Source organism: Camelus dromedarius, chromosome 2, assembly GCF_036321535.1.
Source record: "Camelus dromedarius isolate mCamDro1 chromosome 2, mCamDro1.pat, whole genome shotgun sequence".
Lineage (NCBI taxonomy): Eukaryota > Metazoa > Chordata > Mammalia > Artiodactyla > Camelidae > Camelus > Camelus dromedarius.
Genome location: NC_087437.1, coordinates 71,514,282 through 71,531,380, shown reverse-complemented (window position 1 = coordinate 71,531,380; position 17,099 = coordinate 71,514,282). Strand labels below are relative to the sequence as shown.

Below are 17,099 nucleotides of genomic sequence, written 5' to 3'. Positions count from 1 at the left end.
GAACTCGCCAGAAGAAAGTTACAGCTTTGGCTTTATCACATGTATGTGATATGTATCTTTTCAGAATCTAAAACTGGCACAATATTCAAATGCTTCTACTGCTCATCTTTCATTTATGAAGTGTTTATTGAGGCTCTGTTCTAAGCACTGGGGATGTAATAAAAAGGGGGACAAAGTTCCTGACCTTGAGGAATGTTATTTTATTTCTGAGGAATTATTATATATTTCATATACATTTATATAAAAATCAGGTAGTGATAAGTGTTATGAAGAAAAATACAGTAGGGTAAGGAGGGGGCCAGAGAGATGGCAGAGGCTACTCTGTGCTATGGACTGAATGTTTGTGTCCCCCTACAATTCATGGTGCAACCCCAATCCTGAAGTGATGGCATCTGAAGATGGGGTCTTTGGGAGGGAATTAGGTCATGAGGGTAGATCCCTCGTGAATGAGATCCCTGCCCTTAAAAGAAAAGACATGAGAGAGGTGACCACTCTCTCTGTGATGTGAGTTCACAACCAGGAAGAAAGCCCACACTAGGAACCGAACCAGCCGGCACCTTGATCTTACACTTCCCAGCCTCCAGACCTGTGAGAAATAAATTTCTGTTGTTGAAGCCACCCAGTCTATGGTAATTTTCTTATAGCAACCCAAACTTCTGCTCAACATAAGACATTCTGCTATAATCTATTTTGCATAGGGAGGCTGGGGAAGGCCTCTCTGTAAGGTGATATTTGAGCAAAAACCTGAAGGGAGTACCAGGAGGTACACCCTGTGGATATCTGGAAGAGGAGGGCTCAGGCAGCAGGATGAGCAAGGGCACAGTCCCCCAGGTGGGGCTGAGCCTGGCCTGTCAGAGAAATAGAAAGGAGGTGAGCGGTCTAGAGCAAAGTGCAGAGGGGAAGAGCGGTAGGAGAGAGGCCAGAGAGGGCCATCAAGAGCGTGAAGAGAGTTTAGATTCAGTGTTATTCTTCATTCTGTCAACTACAATCACAAACTATTCTAAACAATAGGTTGAGATAATGTCACTTGATTGAGTTTGTCATCATGCTCCCAGTACATTCTATTCCTAATCTTTTCCAAAGACTATATTTTATGTCAAAGTTCCGTTACTCTTTAAACTTTTAAAATTGATAACATAATATATGCATATGTCCAAAAAATATAAATAATATGAAGGGATATATAACGAAAAGTACATTCCTTTTGACTTCAGCCCTCCAGACCCCTTTCCAGAGTCAATGTCCATAAAGTTACTTGTGTATCCTTCCAGAAATCTATGCCAATACATGCATATACATGTGTGTGTATATATATGTATATAACTTTTAAAAAATCTTTTTTAAAAACCCAGATAGAAGGATACTATTAACAGTATGTTACATTATTTTGTTCTAATTAAAAAATATATACCTTGGATAGAATGGTCATTTTAATAATGTTAATTCTTTGAATCCTTGAGCATGATATATCTTTTCATCCATTTGTGTCATCTTTGATTTCTTTCATCAACGTCTTAGTTTTCCAAGTACAGGTCTTTTACCTCGTTAGTCAGCTTTAGTCCTAGGTATTTTAATATTTCTGATATAACTGTAAATGGAATTGTTTTCTTAATTTCTTTTTCAGATAGTTTGCTGTTAGTGTGTAGAAATGTAACAGACTTCTGTATTAATTTTGTATCTTACAACTTTATTAAATTCATTAACACATTGATCACCTACTATGGATCGGGTGCCCAGAGGAAACACAACTGTTACCCAGATTTGGTGATGTGATGATCAATGTGTTAATGAATTCTAGTAGTTTTCTGGTGGCATTGTTAGGATTTTCTATGTCTAATATCATGTCATTTGCAAACAGCGACAGTTTTACTTCTTCCTTTCCAATTTGGATTCCTTTTATTTGTGCTTCTTATCTGATTTCTGTTGCTAGGACTGTCAATACTATGTTGAATAGAAGTGGCAAGAGTGGACATCTTGTTAAAGGACATGTTTTCAGCTTTTTACCATTGAGTATGATACTAGCTGGGACTTGTCATTTATGGCCTTTATTATATTGAGGTATATTTTCTCTATACCTCCTCTGTTGAGAGTTTTTATCATAAATGAATGCTGAATTTTGTCAAAAGTTTTTTCTGCATCTACTGAGATGATTGGATTATTTTTATTCTTCAATTTGTTAATCTGCTGTAACACATTGACTGCTTTGTAGATACAGAACCATCCTTGCATCCCAGGGATAAGTCCCTCCTGATCATTGTTTATGATCCTTTTAATATACTGTTGAATTTGATTTGCTAATATTTTGTTGAGGATTTTTGCATCTATGTTAATCATATTAGTCTGTAATTTTTATGGTCATGGATTAGAAGGATTAATATTGTTAAAATGACCATATTACTCAAGATACTCTACAGATTCAAAGCAATCCCTATGAAAATGCCAATGGTATTTTTCACAGAACTAGTACAAATAATTTCAATATTTGCATGGAAACACAGAAGATCCAAAGTAGCCAAAATAATCTTGAGAAAGAAGAACAAAGCTGGAGGTATCATGCTACTCAATTTCAAAGTATCCTACAAAGTTACAGTCAACAAAACAGTATGGTACCGACACAAAAACAGACAGACAGAGCAATGAAACAGAATAGAGAGCTTAGAAATAACTCCATGTGCTTATGGTCAATCAATCTATGACAAAGGAGGCATAATATACAATAGGGAAAAGACAACTTCTTCAATAAGTGGTGCTGGGAAAATGGACAGCTACATGTAAAAGAATGAAATTAGAACATTTTCTCACACCGTATACAAAAATAAACTCAAAATGGATTAGAGATCTAAATGTAAGACCAGAAACCATAAAAATCCTAGAAGAAAACATAGATAGAACATTCTTTGATATAAATCATAGTAATATTTCTTTGGATCTTCTCCTCAGGCAAGGGAAACAATAGCAAAAATAATCAAAAGGGACTACATCAAACTAAAAAGCTTTTGCACAGTGAAAAAAACTATCAACAAAACAAAAAGGCCGCCCACTCAATGGGAGAAGATATTTGCAAGTGATATATCAAATAAGGAGTTAATATCCAAAATATACAGAGAACTCATACAACTCAATGTTAAAAAAACAAACAATCCAATTAAAAAATGGGCAGAGAACTTGAATAGATATTTTTCCAAAGAGAACATGCAGATGGCCAACAGGCACATGAAGAGATGCTGGATATCATTATTACCAGGGAAATGTAAATCAAAACCACAATGAGGTATCACCTCTCACCTATCAGAATGGCTATAATGAAGACAACGACAAATAACAAGTGTTGGCAAAGAGGTGAAGAAAAGAGAAACCCTGTGCACTGTTGGTGAAATTTTAAATTGGTGTAGCCACTATGGAAAACAGTATGGAGATTCCTCAAAAAATTAAAAATAGAATGACGATATGATTCAACAATTCCACTCTGGGGTATTTATCGGAAGAAAACAAAAACGCTAATTTCAGAAGATATATGCACCCCTGTTCACTGCAGCATTATTTACAATAGCCAAGGTATGGAAGTAACCTAAATGCCCATCAACAGATGAATGGATAAAGATGATGTGGTATATAAATATACACAGTTGTAAAAATTTTGCTACTTGTGACAACATGGATGGATCTAGAGGGTATTACACTAAGGTATTATACTAGAGGGTATTATACTTATTATACTGAAATAAGTCAGACAAGAAAGTCAAATACTATATGAAGTCACTTATATGTAGCATCTGAAAAAACAAAACAAATAAACAAGCATAACCAAACAGAAACAGAGTCATAGATACAGAGAACAAACAGGTGACTCCCAGAGGGGAAGTGGGTAGGAAGGGAAGAGAAATAAGTGAGGGAGATTAATAGGTACAACCACCAATTACAAAATAGATAAGTTATGGATATGGAATGTACAGTGTAGGGAATACAGTCAATAATTATGTAATATCTTTGTATGGTGACTGATGGTAACTAGCCTTATCACATTTATCATTTTGAAACAGACAGAAATATCAAATCATTATGTTGTGCACCAGGAACTAACATAGTTTGTCTGTCAATTATATTTCAAAAGCAAGCCAACAAACAAACTTACAGAAAAAGAGATCAGATTTGTTGTTACTAGGGACAGGGAGAGGAGGAGGGGAAACTGGATGAAGGTGGTCAAAAGATACAAACTTCCATTTGTAAGATAAATAAATACTAGCAATGTAACATATAACATGATTAATATAATTAACACTACTGAACATTATATACAAATGTTAAGAGAGTAAATCCTAAGAGTTCTCATCACAAGGAAAAAAATTCTTTTTCTATTTCTTTAATGTTATATCTACATGAGTTGATAGATGTTCACTAAACTTATTGTGGTCATCACTTCATGATGTATTAAGTCAAATCTTTATGCTATATACCTTACACTTATACAATGCTGTATGTCAGTTATATCTCAATAGAGCTGGAAGAAAAAAATAGAAGTTAAAAAAAATATATATATCTTGGAGATACTTTCATATAGAATTTAAATAACTTTATCTATGCTATATTTTCTAAAGGTGTGTCTATTTTATTTACAAGTTTATTACTGATAAATATTTAAGCTGTGAAAGAGAAATTTCAGTTTTTTATTCTTCAGTTATGTTGCAGTAAATGTTTAAGTCCTACTCCAGTATGTATATTATTAAATATCTCCAGTATTTGATCAATAGTTGTCTTCATGTAGGAGTCAGTGATTTAGGGCTTTGGTTCAGCAAGTTACAATTTTGGGTTCCTTAGGCTGAGTCCCAGTAGAAAACCAGTATAACCCAGAAAACACTTTACTTCAGACAAAAGAAACTAAGATAATGTCCTTTCTTAGAGCAAAAGCTGAGACAAAGGTAGAATCTGATAATGCCCACCTACTGCTTCTCTGTTGCAGATGGAGGTGGGGACATGTAGCAATGATGAAGAAAATTTTAATCTACTCAGCTTCTGGGAACCAGAGACTGACTTCCATTGCACACTCTAGGACATCAGAAAAAAGAAATAATTATGGTTTCCTTTCAGAGAAACTTGTAGGGAGTAAAAGCCAAGAGGAGGAATAGTTTACTGGGCAAACACCAATACCTACTGAGCAGCTACTCCACATTGAGATATGGAGAAAGAAAAACAATCAGAAGACAGAGTGCCTGTCCTTAAGTTTGCTTTTGTGTTAAGGAAACCGAAAGTCCATTTTAAAGAAGACTAAACACATTTATGTAATATTAGGTATCACCTTGCAGGGGAGAATGACAAGAAATTAAAGTGTAAGACCTTGCTGAGAGAAACAGTGTTGAGAAGTGAACAAATTCTGGCCCTCCCCTCTGAAAGCCTGGGAAAGTTGAGGACTGTGAAGCTTCAAATGCCACAGAAGGTGGGGGGAGGTATGGGGTTAAACTAGAAGGGACTGGTAGAAAGACTCTTCCTTTGCAGTAATAAGAACTGATCCCCTACATAAGCGTCCTATACATCTGGACGACTTCCCCTTCCTCCCCAACCGCAGGAGACAAGTTTATTTTCTGTGAAATTTGAACCAAGGCCTCAAGGACAGTTACTTGGCAGAGAAGTGGACAAGATGAGACTTGGACAAGATGAGGTTCCAAAGTGAATGGGCGGGGGGGGGGGAGGGGGGGTGTAAAGAAAACTCTGCTTCCTAAAGCATAAGACTATAGCACCCTTTCCCCAACCCAGCTCCCAGAATAATGGCAACTAGCCTTACACTCCTCTTCCAACCATTCTCATTCCTAGGCAGGAGGCTGAAGAAATCCTCTCTGGAAAATAAAAATTAATAGCTATCCCCCCAAAAAGAAAATCTACAATACTGATATTTTTCAGTTCAACAACAATAACACTAGCTCACCAGCTAATCACTAAACAGGGGCACCAAAAAACAAGCCTGTTCAATCAGCTTTTTAATGCCTCATTCTCAAATATGAAAAAAACAGTTAATTATCACTAAACATTTAAGGAACATCTCCAAAAAGAAAGACAAAACATCAGAACAGAGGGGGAAGAAAGGAAATCAAAAGAAACAAAGACAATATAGAAAATAGAAGAAAAAATTTTAAAAAGCAAAATGCTGTGTAATATTCTCAAAGATGAAATGATATTATATCTACAAAACAAACGTGGTAAGAAAAGGAACAAAGAGAATAAGAAAAAAAGACTTAGAAATTAAAAACATGAGAGCTGAAATTAAAAACAGAAGAGTTGGAAGAGACTAACTAATTGAGATTGAAAAAGAAGGGTAGAGAGTTCTAGAAGTAAAGTCTCAAAGGAAAAACAGGAAAAATGGAGATTATGTGGCAAATTTGACCATGTAGAAAACTGTACTAAGAGACTCTTGGAAATGTGAAAAGAATTAAAGATAGATATATAGAAAATCGAGAAAATGAAAAACACTGAAGCAATTATTAACTTCAAAAAACCAAAAGTAACATATAAAATGAAACATAATAATAGCACATTGTGGGGAGAGTATAGCTCAACAGTTAGAGTGCATGCTTAGCATGCACGAGGTCCTGGGTTCACTCCCCAGTACCTCCATTTAATAAACAAACAAAACCTAATTATCCCCCCCAAAATAAAAATAGTAGATTACTTGGGTCAGCTGTAAACAATATTTATACAGTCTTGACAACACGAAAATTGAATACTGATTTAATCTAAAGTGATCCAATTATATTAGAAGGATTAGGCAAGGAGAAGCCAAGGGAAAAGCATAATAAAAAGTCAAAAGATAATATGTAAAATGGAGAAAAGATTTAAGCATGTTATTTTGAAACATAAAGGTAAATACTAGAAGGAACATTTGAGAACGGGCACCTCCAAGGGGCTATATTAGAGTTGGGAAGCAGGTAGGTAGGAAACTATTTGCTATTTTTAGCTTTTTAGTGCTATTTGCTATGTGTATATATTAATTTTTGCATATATTACTTTAATTAACAATTAACCAAAAAAGGCTAACACAAATTATGATATCTTATTTTTAATGGAATATCATATAACCATTGGAAAGGAAGGCGATCATATGCCATATGTATCATATCATATCTACAAGCAAAATGTGTCCCACTGAGTGAAAATGAAAAGCAGGTTATAAAACAGCACTGGGTGTGTATGAAGATATATTTATAAAGCAACGTCTGGGGAGATGTGTAACAAGATTTTAATAGTGGTTATAACTTGGGAGTAGGATGTCTACTTTTTAAACTTTTTTATGCTTTCCATATTGTTTTATTCTGTTTTCAGTGAGCATGCTTTATCATCATTATCAGAAGAACCAAAGAGTTATTTCATTAGGGAGAACTGTTAGCCTTAATAAACTGAGATATAAGTACCAGTGAAGGTTGACAGGGCATGGGGAATAAAATAGGAGGAGATCCTTAAAAGAGTCTAGGTAAGAACTTAAGGAGAGTAAAGAACATGACTGGCAGAAAATAAATTAAATCCCTGGTACATACAGTGGCAAATACATAAATATAATCACAGGACTGATTAATTCAAGACCTTAATGATCTAGAAATTATATGGTCCATTTGATCGTGTAGAAGACTGTACCAGAAGACTGTTGGAGGTGTGGGAAGATTAAAGACAGGTATATGGAAAATTAAGCAAAAGAAAACCAATGAGGTAATTATTAACTCCAAAAAACCATTAGTGGCAGGGAACAAAAATAATCACTCCGAGCATAGAAACAACTTAGGAAATTATCTGTTCACAAGTAATGAATGAAAGTACGAGTGGATCTCTTACCTGTTTCAGGGCAGGGGAACATGGGATCAGCTCTCCAATTCTGTTTATCCCAGCATTGATTTTCTTCTTTCTATGCCTCTCCACTAGACAAAAGAGAAAAACCATTTATCAAACCTTACAGTACTACTGCCAACGTGCCTCATTCTTCCTGGGTAAAGAAATTTTAGGTAAAGAAATCCCTAAGAAAGTCTTATCAAGCAGTATCTACTGAATACAAACAGCTACAATAAGATCTCTAAGAATGTCATACTCAAAGTCTAGTGTTATGGAAATGGATTTAAGCCATACTTTTATTAGGATTTTTTAAATGGGACCTATAATAATTAAATTCAAATTATAAACAAAAATTGCTAATATTATATTGTTAGGCCATTATTATATTTAAAGTAATTATTAGAGACTTGAATAATAACTAAATTTCAAGAACTCACTAACAAGTTATGTTACTAGAAAGCTGCTTCTTTATATACCTTTCTAGACAGATTAAAAAACCTTAAAATACCTTCTAGGCTATGACCAGAAGGCATTTTTGGAATAGTAACAGCTATTAGTTGTGACTTAAATAGGGGGTCTGGGCTATTCATTTTGGCCATGTCTGATTTTCCCATCTAAGAAACTGGGACAACTGACAACTTCTCAATTAAATGAGAAATGTTCCAAGCTTGTGTGCGACAATTTAAAAGGTTGTGTGAAAGGGGCAAAAAGATACAATAAATGATCTAAATAGTTTCTATAATACACTGTAAACAGAAAAATTAGTCTTGGCTATTTTCTGTTAGTTTTCTAAAATCTTCCTTTTAACAAAGGATTTTAGTGCTTCTAAGAGGATGAGTTTTCAGACTGTAGCATAAGTAGGTTTTGTTTTGTAAAATATATACTTTTTACTTTATAATCTAGCAGTAAGGACATCCTTTTCGATGACATTGATTTACTCCCTCTTAATAAATTACTATCAGGTCATATTTATGGCCCCCTGTGACATTCGATTCCAATCATAAAATTTAGTTCACATGGCCAAAAAAATTAGAGTTATTTATATGGCCAAAAAAAACAAAAAACAAAAAAACCCCAAAGCAATAAAGTATAGCTCACTTTTCTTCTCAATTCTCTAACAATAGTATTTGTTGTTATCTAAGAGCCGATTTTTTAGTGCATGTAGGTTAAAAAACAGTAACAACATTAATACTCTATCCACAGTGATGAAGGGGAATTCAAAGGCAGAAACTCTCTGGAAAATAGCAATATCCCACCAGTATTCAACATATCTTTCCACAGATTTAAAAAAAAAATCCAAAGGGTCCTTTCCTTAGTGAAGGGAAGATATTATTTACAGAGTAATAGAAATAAACTCTAAAATTTAACTGAGGACTCCACAGCTTAATTTAAGACTATTCACATTTCAGGTATCTTTAAGATCTACAGCTTGCTGCTCATTTCCTTCCTACTCCTGTAGGTAACCAGTCCCTCTATAATTTCCTCAGAGACATGTACTCTTCATTCTATTCAGGAGAAGTACATCTGGAATTCCTAAGAGGGTGAAATCACTTAAAACACTAGCTCCAGGGTTATATCAATCCTTAAATTATCTGAATAGACGATGAATCAGAAGATGATAAGGAATCTATCCTCATGAGATTTAGGGAGCATTTTGTCAATTAAAAACAATAAAGTACAAACAATTATATATGAAATAAATAAGCTAAAAGGATACATTGTACCACACAGGGACTACAGCCAATATTTTATAATATCTATAAATGGAATACAACCTTTAAAAATTGTTAATCACTATGTCGTACAGCTGTAACTTACATAATATTATATATCAAGTATACTTCAATTTTTAAAAATGCAAAAAGAAACAATAAGGAACACTTTCTTAAAACATAATGAATAATGGTTCTGTGCTTATAACATAAGAACATAATCAACTGAAGCATAATTTCATTTTGAACGCAACAAATGGAAATAAATAAAATTTAAATTGTTGTTTCTACCTGCATTGTGTGTCTCCCGGTTTTTCTTTCTGAAACAAAAAGTATAGATAAAAGAAACATGAAAATTACAGGAAAAGATTTTACCACTTTATATTTTGAGAACCATTAAAATTAATTTTATGAATTTGTATTTGTTGCATCAATAAGAAGCCATTTGAAGAAAAATTTTCTTAATACATATTATGGTATAAAAATCTAACTGCAGATACAGCAATATAAATTTTGAATCCACAATTTCTAAAAATAACTACAATTCTCTATTTTTCCATACCCATCAGCTGGGAAGTAAGTCAATCATTAAAAACCTTACCTATGTGGAAAATGTAATTAAGGAGCTAGTCAGCTCTCAAAGTGATGTGGCAAGTACTGCTGACTCTTGAACAACATGGGTTTGAACTACATGAGTCTACTTACGGAGTTTTTTCAATAGTAAACACTACAGTACTACAGGATCCACAGTTGGTGGATATGGAGGAACCATGGGTAGGAGGGTCGACTACAAATTACACATGATATTCCACTGTTTGGAGGTAGGTGCCCCTAACTACAGTGTTGTTCAAGGGTCAACTGCAGATGATTTCTGATGTTTGCTCTGGCATCTGGCCAGGGGTAGGGATGAGTGTGTATAGGAACCTCATAATCCCCAGGGAGGGAGGCGTGGCAGCCACCAGCACCTATGCACTAACAATTGGCATCTGAGCCATCCTTTGCATTCTTGTACCTGAGATTTTCCAAACACTTACATTTTCTTAAAAGCTAATCTACTAAAAATACCGATTTTCCCATTTATGTACAATAACTCAATACATTAGCATTCTCTAATAGCTATTTGATAAGGAAAGAGAATAGTGATTTTAATATTTTAAAATGGAGGCATTGGCCATGCAATTCTAAGCAGAAACACTGCCCAAAATGCGAGAAATTCTCAAGGATATATTATATAAAGAACCAGAATTAACATTGTAATGTGCATACTGTGATGTGCACATTGGCATTAATGGTTTGTAATGTCACAAAAATGTCTATTCAGACTGGCTTCAGCCTAAATGAACTTAGCATCTACCACAAAGACTAATATTGAATGCAAGTGAAAACTTCAGGAGAAACAAAACATTTAGTGTGCATTAGGTATCATATTATTTTAACTACTGATAGTCATATGACTTGCTATACTGCTAGTAGAATTAAAAGGACAGGTAAATTTTAATTACATACTCCCTTTCAGTAAATCTATTTATATTTATCCACATCTGTTTTTGAAGAGTAATGGTTTTCTAGGCATCTCAGTGAAAGTTCCCTAAGAACTACCTGTTCAGTGAAATGGGGACTCACTCAGTTTCTTATCTGCCAAAACAACATTATTTTTGGACTGTGTCTTCATACCTGTGCTGCTTTTTTGTAGGAGTCTCATTTTCTGTCATTTCTGGCATGGTTACAGTGATAGGAACCTGCAAGGTAGGGAAAGACATATCAGAAAGTTTAAAGTCATTCTAGTATCTTAAAGAAATGGATTAATAGCAACTTGAGTATCAAGATGCTAGAAAAATAAAAGTGATACTGTGAAAAAGCACTATACTACGTGGTATGGATAGAAGAAAGTATAAGAAAACAGGACAAGAAATATAACTAGCAGATGGAGAACATGATGAATGTCAAATGTGACGTATAGCCAGAAAGTGCTTGAGAAGATTGGAGGAGAGAAAGATCATTATAGGCTTGGAAATCAAGAAAAGCCTAAAGAGGGTGTAGGTTTGAGCAAGACCTGGAAAGACAGGTAAAACATACTTGAGCTGGGAGAGTATATTCTTTAATCATGATACTGTTTGTTCGTGACACAAAATTTAAAACAATGATCCTCCTCTCTGTACACAGAAAAAATAAAAGTGACACGTGCACAAACATGTCATATTCCATACATGGAGGCATTCATTCATTCACTCATTCATTCCCTCATTCGCTAGGCTTCCTTTAAACTGTTAGAAGTCTTAAACATTATCTTTGGAGAATCATTAAAATCTGAGTTTGAGAATGAAAATTCTATTTCTATTTAAAATATCATGATAGTAAAGCATGTATGCACTACAGGGAAATATACACTGATGCCAGAAAAGCCTGAAAGCAAATACATTAAAATAGTAATCATATTTAAATAAGGTCAGGAATATTATAAGTGACCTCTTTTCCTTTTCTGCTTTGCAAAAATTTTGTAATGACAATTTTAATGCTTGGGATTAAATCCCAGGGCTTGACAGCCTTTCAAAAGAGGTCTGTCCAGGTGGGATGCCTGCTCTGATACACCCAAGGAGGTGCAGGTGTATGTTCCCATTTTCTCTCTAAGAGAAAAAGAAGGCAACAAGTATGGAAGTGAAGTCAGCGTGAGTTCAAAATCCAGTTCTGCCTTTTCCTAGCTGTGAGGTCCTGGGCAAGCCTTGTAACCTCTTGGAATCTCGGCTGTGTCATCTATAAAACGGATCATAATCCCAGGATCTAGATCATAGGGTTGTTTTGAGAAAGGAATGAAATAATGCAGGGAGAGCACAGCAGCCTGGCGCCTCGCAGGGGTAAGAATTCAGTCAACATCAGCCATGAATAGTGAGGAGGTATTTCAGGTATGGCTTTAGCTCTAGAAAGGAGGGGAAGGGTCCTGGGAAAGAAGCAGAAGTAGATGCAGATAAGGTCCCGACTGGAGCAGACTGAGGAGAAATGAGTGCTCTTAATCCACTTCCAGCAGCTAATTCCACCTTCTCCGTAACGTTTATGAAGTCCCATAGGAGTTCACATTAGCTAACCATATACTGATAATGTGGGACACGTGAGTAAATAAATCAATCCCTGTCCTCTTTCTCACCCACAGGCTTGCAGAATTTCTTCACTTTTGACTCCTGGCTTCCAACGCCTCCCGTTTCTGATCCAAATCTATCATCTTCTGCCAGAAGATGGTCTATAAGTTATGTCTTCTTCTTACTACACAAGAGAAAAATCAGTGAATGTTTATAGGTTTCCATTAGCAGCATGTGAAACAAGGACTGGCAACCTTGGCAGGCAAATTTTCCATGGTATGAAGGATGATCCTGAATTCTCCCCACCACCTGAAGGCTGATGAACCTTAGTTGCTTTCAAGTCACTTCCCAGTGGGTAAATGCATGCTCCACCCCCACAAAGAGGTAGTACTGCAGCCATTGGACAGTCTCCAGGGGGTGAGTCTCTCCTTTCTTATGCATGCTCCCTGTCCTTAGGTTTTCCTTGCCCTCTACCTAGCTCTTACTCTAATTGTCCTCAATTCTAAAATTATCTTTCCTTCAATCTCCTACTTCCCCATTCTCTCTTGTGAGAGTGACTGAAAACTTACTCATGGACCTTCCTCTAAGGCACTAGGAAGACAGCTCTCAGATCTGTACACTGTATGTACTCCAAAAAAAAAAAAAATGCAGATTTGCAGGCTTCATCTCAGACAAATGACAAGTGCTAGGTAATGCCTAGGAATCTGTATTTTCGACAAGACATCTGGGTGATTTTCTTTTTTCTTCCTTTTTTTTTTTTTCAATACAAAAAAAAAGTTTGAGAAACTTAGTTCTACTTTAGGGCAATGTTTCCTAAACATTCTGGACGATAAGAATTACCTGAAGGTACTAGTTAAAAAATAAAAATTCTCAGCCCATCCCAGACCCGTTGAGTCAGTCTCTAAGGAGGGAATTCCAGCCTCTAAGGGAGGGGTCTGAAATTCAGTAAGTGCCCCCAGGTGGTTCTCATCAGGTTAATTAGGAAGCACAAGCAGGTATCTTTGGTGAAATTTCAGGCACCTGACTAATAGTCTAATGTAGGAGAGATTGTTTGGGACATGGAAGACAGTTGACCAGATGATTTTACCTACAAACCAGTAACGTCAGATGTGCCTTGTACCCATCTGAGTCAGCATTTGGTCATTAGTAGCACAGTTCCAGTTGTTCCGCTGCAGCACTTTTGAAGGTTTGTGGATTCACGTTACAATTAAGACGCAGTTAAGTAAAAGTTTTAATTTTTTAAACATCTAGAATCTTAAAGTAAATGACACCAGAGGCCTATCACATAAGTGAACACATTTAATAAACTGCACTGGGCTGAAAACCAGTAGTTTACTGAAAGAGGAATGCAAGTGCAAATCAAAATCATCCAGTTTACCAAATGTCCTCCTAAATACCCATCTCAAAAACATTTTTACCAATTCAATTAATCTAATTCAATGCAAAATTATTTCCATGTCCAACTTCTCCAGATAGTAAAATTGCATTCCTAACACTGAAAAAGAACATTTATTGGAATAAAGAACTATGTAATACTGTCATAAATCCTTGTCCAGTTATTAATTAACCTACTAATAATAAAATGGCACTTTTAATACAATATTTATATAACTAAATATGAAAATACCTTTTAAGGTGTCATGAATTTTTAAAGAAAATTGTCAAAATGTTATATTAGTAATCTATAAATTACTTTTCATGGTAAGAAAGAATTATTTCTGAAATAAGTCAAACTCAGTGGTTCTCAAAGTGTGATCTTCAGATCACTTGCATCAAAATCACATCTTTTAAAATGTTTTTTCTCCTTGAGGTAAAGCTTCCATGTAAGTAAAATGCACAAATTTTAGTGTAACATTCAATGGGTTTTGACAAATGCATACACCTGTGTGACCTAACCCCTATCAAGGTACAGGATGCTATTATCATCAGAGAAGTTCTTTGACAACCCTTTCCAACCAATCCCTTCCCCTGTTCTCACAGAGGCAGCCAGTATTCTCTCCACCAGAGAACTTTATAATGTACTAATTGAGAATTCTACTGCGTCGAGCTTTTTATTCAGCATGTTTTTGAAATTCATGTTGTAGTTGGTTCTTTTTTTACTTCTGAGTATGAATAACTGTGTGTGAGTTTAAAACACAGTTTATTTATTTTTCTGTTGATGGATACCTGGACTGTTTCCATGTTTTGGTTACTATGAGTAAAGCTGCTACCGAAGAACTTTGTTGTATACAAACAATAAATGCTGGAAAGGGTGTGGAGAAAAGGGAACCCTCTTACACTGTTGGAGGGAATGTAGTTTGGTGCAGCCACTATGGAGGACAGTATGGAGGTTCCTTAAAAAACTAAAAATAGAGTTCCTGTATGTTCCAGCAATCCCTTTCCTGGGCATATATCTGGAGAAAACTCCAAATCGAAAAGACACACATACCCCAATGTTTATAGCAGCACAATTTACAGTAGGCAAGACAAGGAAGCAACCCAAATGTCTATGGACAGATGATTGGATAAAGAAGTTGTGGTGTACAGATACAATGGAATACTACTCAGCCATAAAAAGGAGTGAAATAATGTCATTGGCAGCAACATGGATGGACATAGAGATGATCGTATTAAGTGAAGTAAGTCAGACAGAGAAAGACAAATATCATGTGATTTCACTTACATGTGGAATCTAAAAAAATGAGACAAATGAACTTATTTATAATACAGAAACTGACTCACAGACACAGAAAATGAACTTAGTAACCAAAGGGGAAGGGGGGGAAGGGATAAATTAGGAATTTGGGATTATCAGATACAAACTACTATATATAAAATAGATAAACAACAAAGTCTAATGATATAGCACAGGGAACTATATATTCAAAGGCTTGTAGTAACCTGTAATAAAAGAGTGTGTGAAAAAGAATACATATATATGTATGATTGAATCACTATGCTGTACAACAGAAACTAACACAACATTGTAAATCAACTAGACTTCAATTAAAAAAAAAAAGAACGTTGTTGTTTAAGTCTTTTTTGTGGATATAGTCTTTCATTTCTCTCAGGTAAATACCTAGGAGTGGAACTGCTTATCAACTGCAGTTTCACTGCAAGGTATTGATCCAAGAGAAATGAAAAACTGTATCTACAAAAAGACTTATGTAAAGAACATTTATCACACTTTCCTGAGAGTGATAGTGCCATTTTGCACTTCCATCCACAATGGTGGAAGAGTTCTGGTTGCTGCACAGCCTCACCAACACTGGGCTTTTCCTGTCTATTAATTTTAGCCATGCTGGTCGGTATATAGTGGTATTCCATTATAGTTTAATTTGCACTTCCTGGATGACTGATAATACTGAATGCTTTTTTACGTGCATAATAAACCATTTGTAGAACTTCTTTTATCTACTCATTTCTTTTACCAGCTTTTTAATTGGCTTGTATACCTTTTTATTATTAATTTATAGGAAGTCTTTATATATTCTGAGTTATTTATATCTTCTGGATACTTGTCCTTTGAAATATATTTTAAAATACTCTGTCCCATTATGTAGCTTGTCTATGCATTCTCTCAATTGTGTCTTTTGGTGAACAAAATTTCTTGATGAAGTATAACATCAATTTTTCTTAACAAATTTTTCTTCTATGATCATTTCTTTTTGTATCTCGTCCAAAATACCCTTACCAATCCTCAAGATATTCTCCCATCATTGCTTCTAGAAGATTTATAATTATAAATTAATTAATCATTATATTTAGGTCAATGATCCATATTATTTATGGCATGAGGAAGGGGTCAAAGTTCTTTTTTTCACCCATATGGACATTTAGTTGTTTCAACACCATTTGTTGAAAAGATGTCCTTTCTTCAGTGATATTTTTGTTAAAAATCAAATATCCATATAAGTGCAATTCCATTTCTAGGCTCTCTATTCTATTGCTCTCTATTCCAATCTATCCTTACAGTATTGCCACACAGTCTTGATTAAGCATGTGTTTATTTATTTTATTTTTTATTTTTCCCTTAATGGAGGCACGGAGGATTGAACCCAGGACCTTGTGCATGCCAAGTAAGCACTCTACCACTAAGCTATACTTCCACCCCCACAATATGTTTAAAATACAGATTCCTATACTCCACCCCAGACCTACTGAATCAAAAACATGAGAGGGAGTGTGCCAGGAATATGCAGTTCTAACAAGCTGCCTAGTTAATTCTCATATACCCCGAAGTCTGAGAAATATTACATCACTTTAACACTCCTTCTTCTAAAACTGATATAAATTGATGAGCTCACAAAGTAGGGTTCACATGGAAAGACCAGTGAACTTGGAAATAGGAAACCCGAACTCTACCTCTAAACTTGCTACTCAATACCTAGATTTCATTTTATTTACCATAACCTAGGGCCTAAGTTTCTTCATATGTAAAGCAAGAGGGTAGGTCTAGACTCAACCATTCAAGTATGGATTGAGTACTTACACTGCCTAGGAATTGCAGAAATAAGGATGAATACAGTCT

General features: G+C 35.1%; 1 protein-coding gene across 2 annotated transcripts in view; it reads right to left on the bottom strand.

The window, feature by feature from the left end:
* The window catches only part of USF3 (upstream transcription factor family member 3), a 48,666-nt gene that overhangs the window by 14,771 nt on the left and 16,796 nt on the right, over nt 1–17,099 (bottom strand). The window contains exons 2-5 of one of the 2 annotated variants that reach the window (XM_031455572.2): nt 12,658–12,773; nt 11,193–11,257; nt 9,810–9,838; nt 7,813–7,895 (exon numbers count right to left, since the gene is read on the bottom strand). In XM_031455572.2, coding sequence (XP_031311432.2) covers nt 7,813–7,895; nt 9,810–9,838; nt 11,193–11,239 — 159 coding nt within the window. In that variant the 5' untranslated portion in view covers nt 11,240–11,257; nt 12,658–12,773. Of the gene's footprint in view, nt 1–7,812; nt 7,896–9,809; nt 9,839–11,192; nt 11,258–12,657; nt 12,774–17,099 lie in introns of those variants that run through there. The other variant, XM_064495202.1, reaches the window with a different exon arrangement.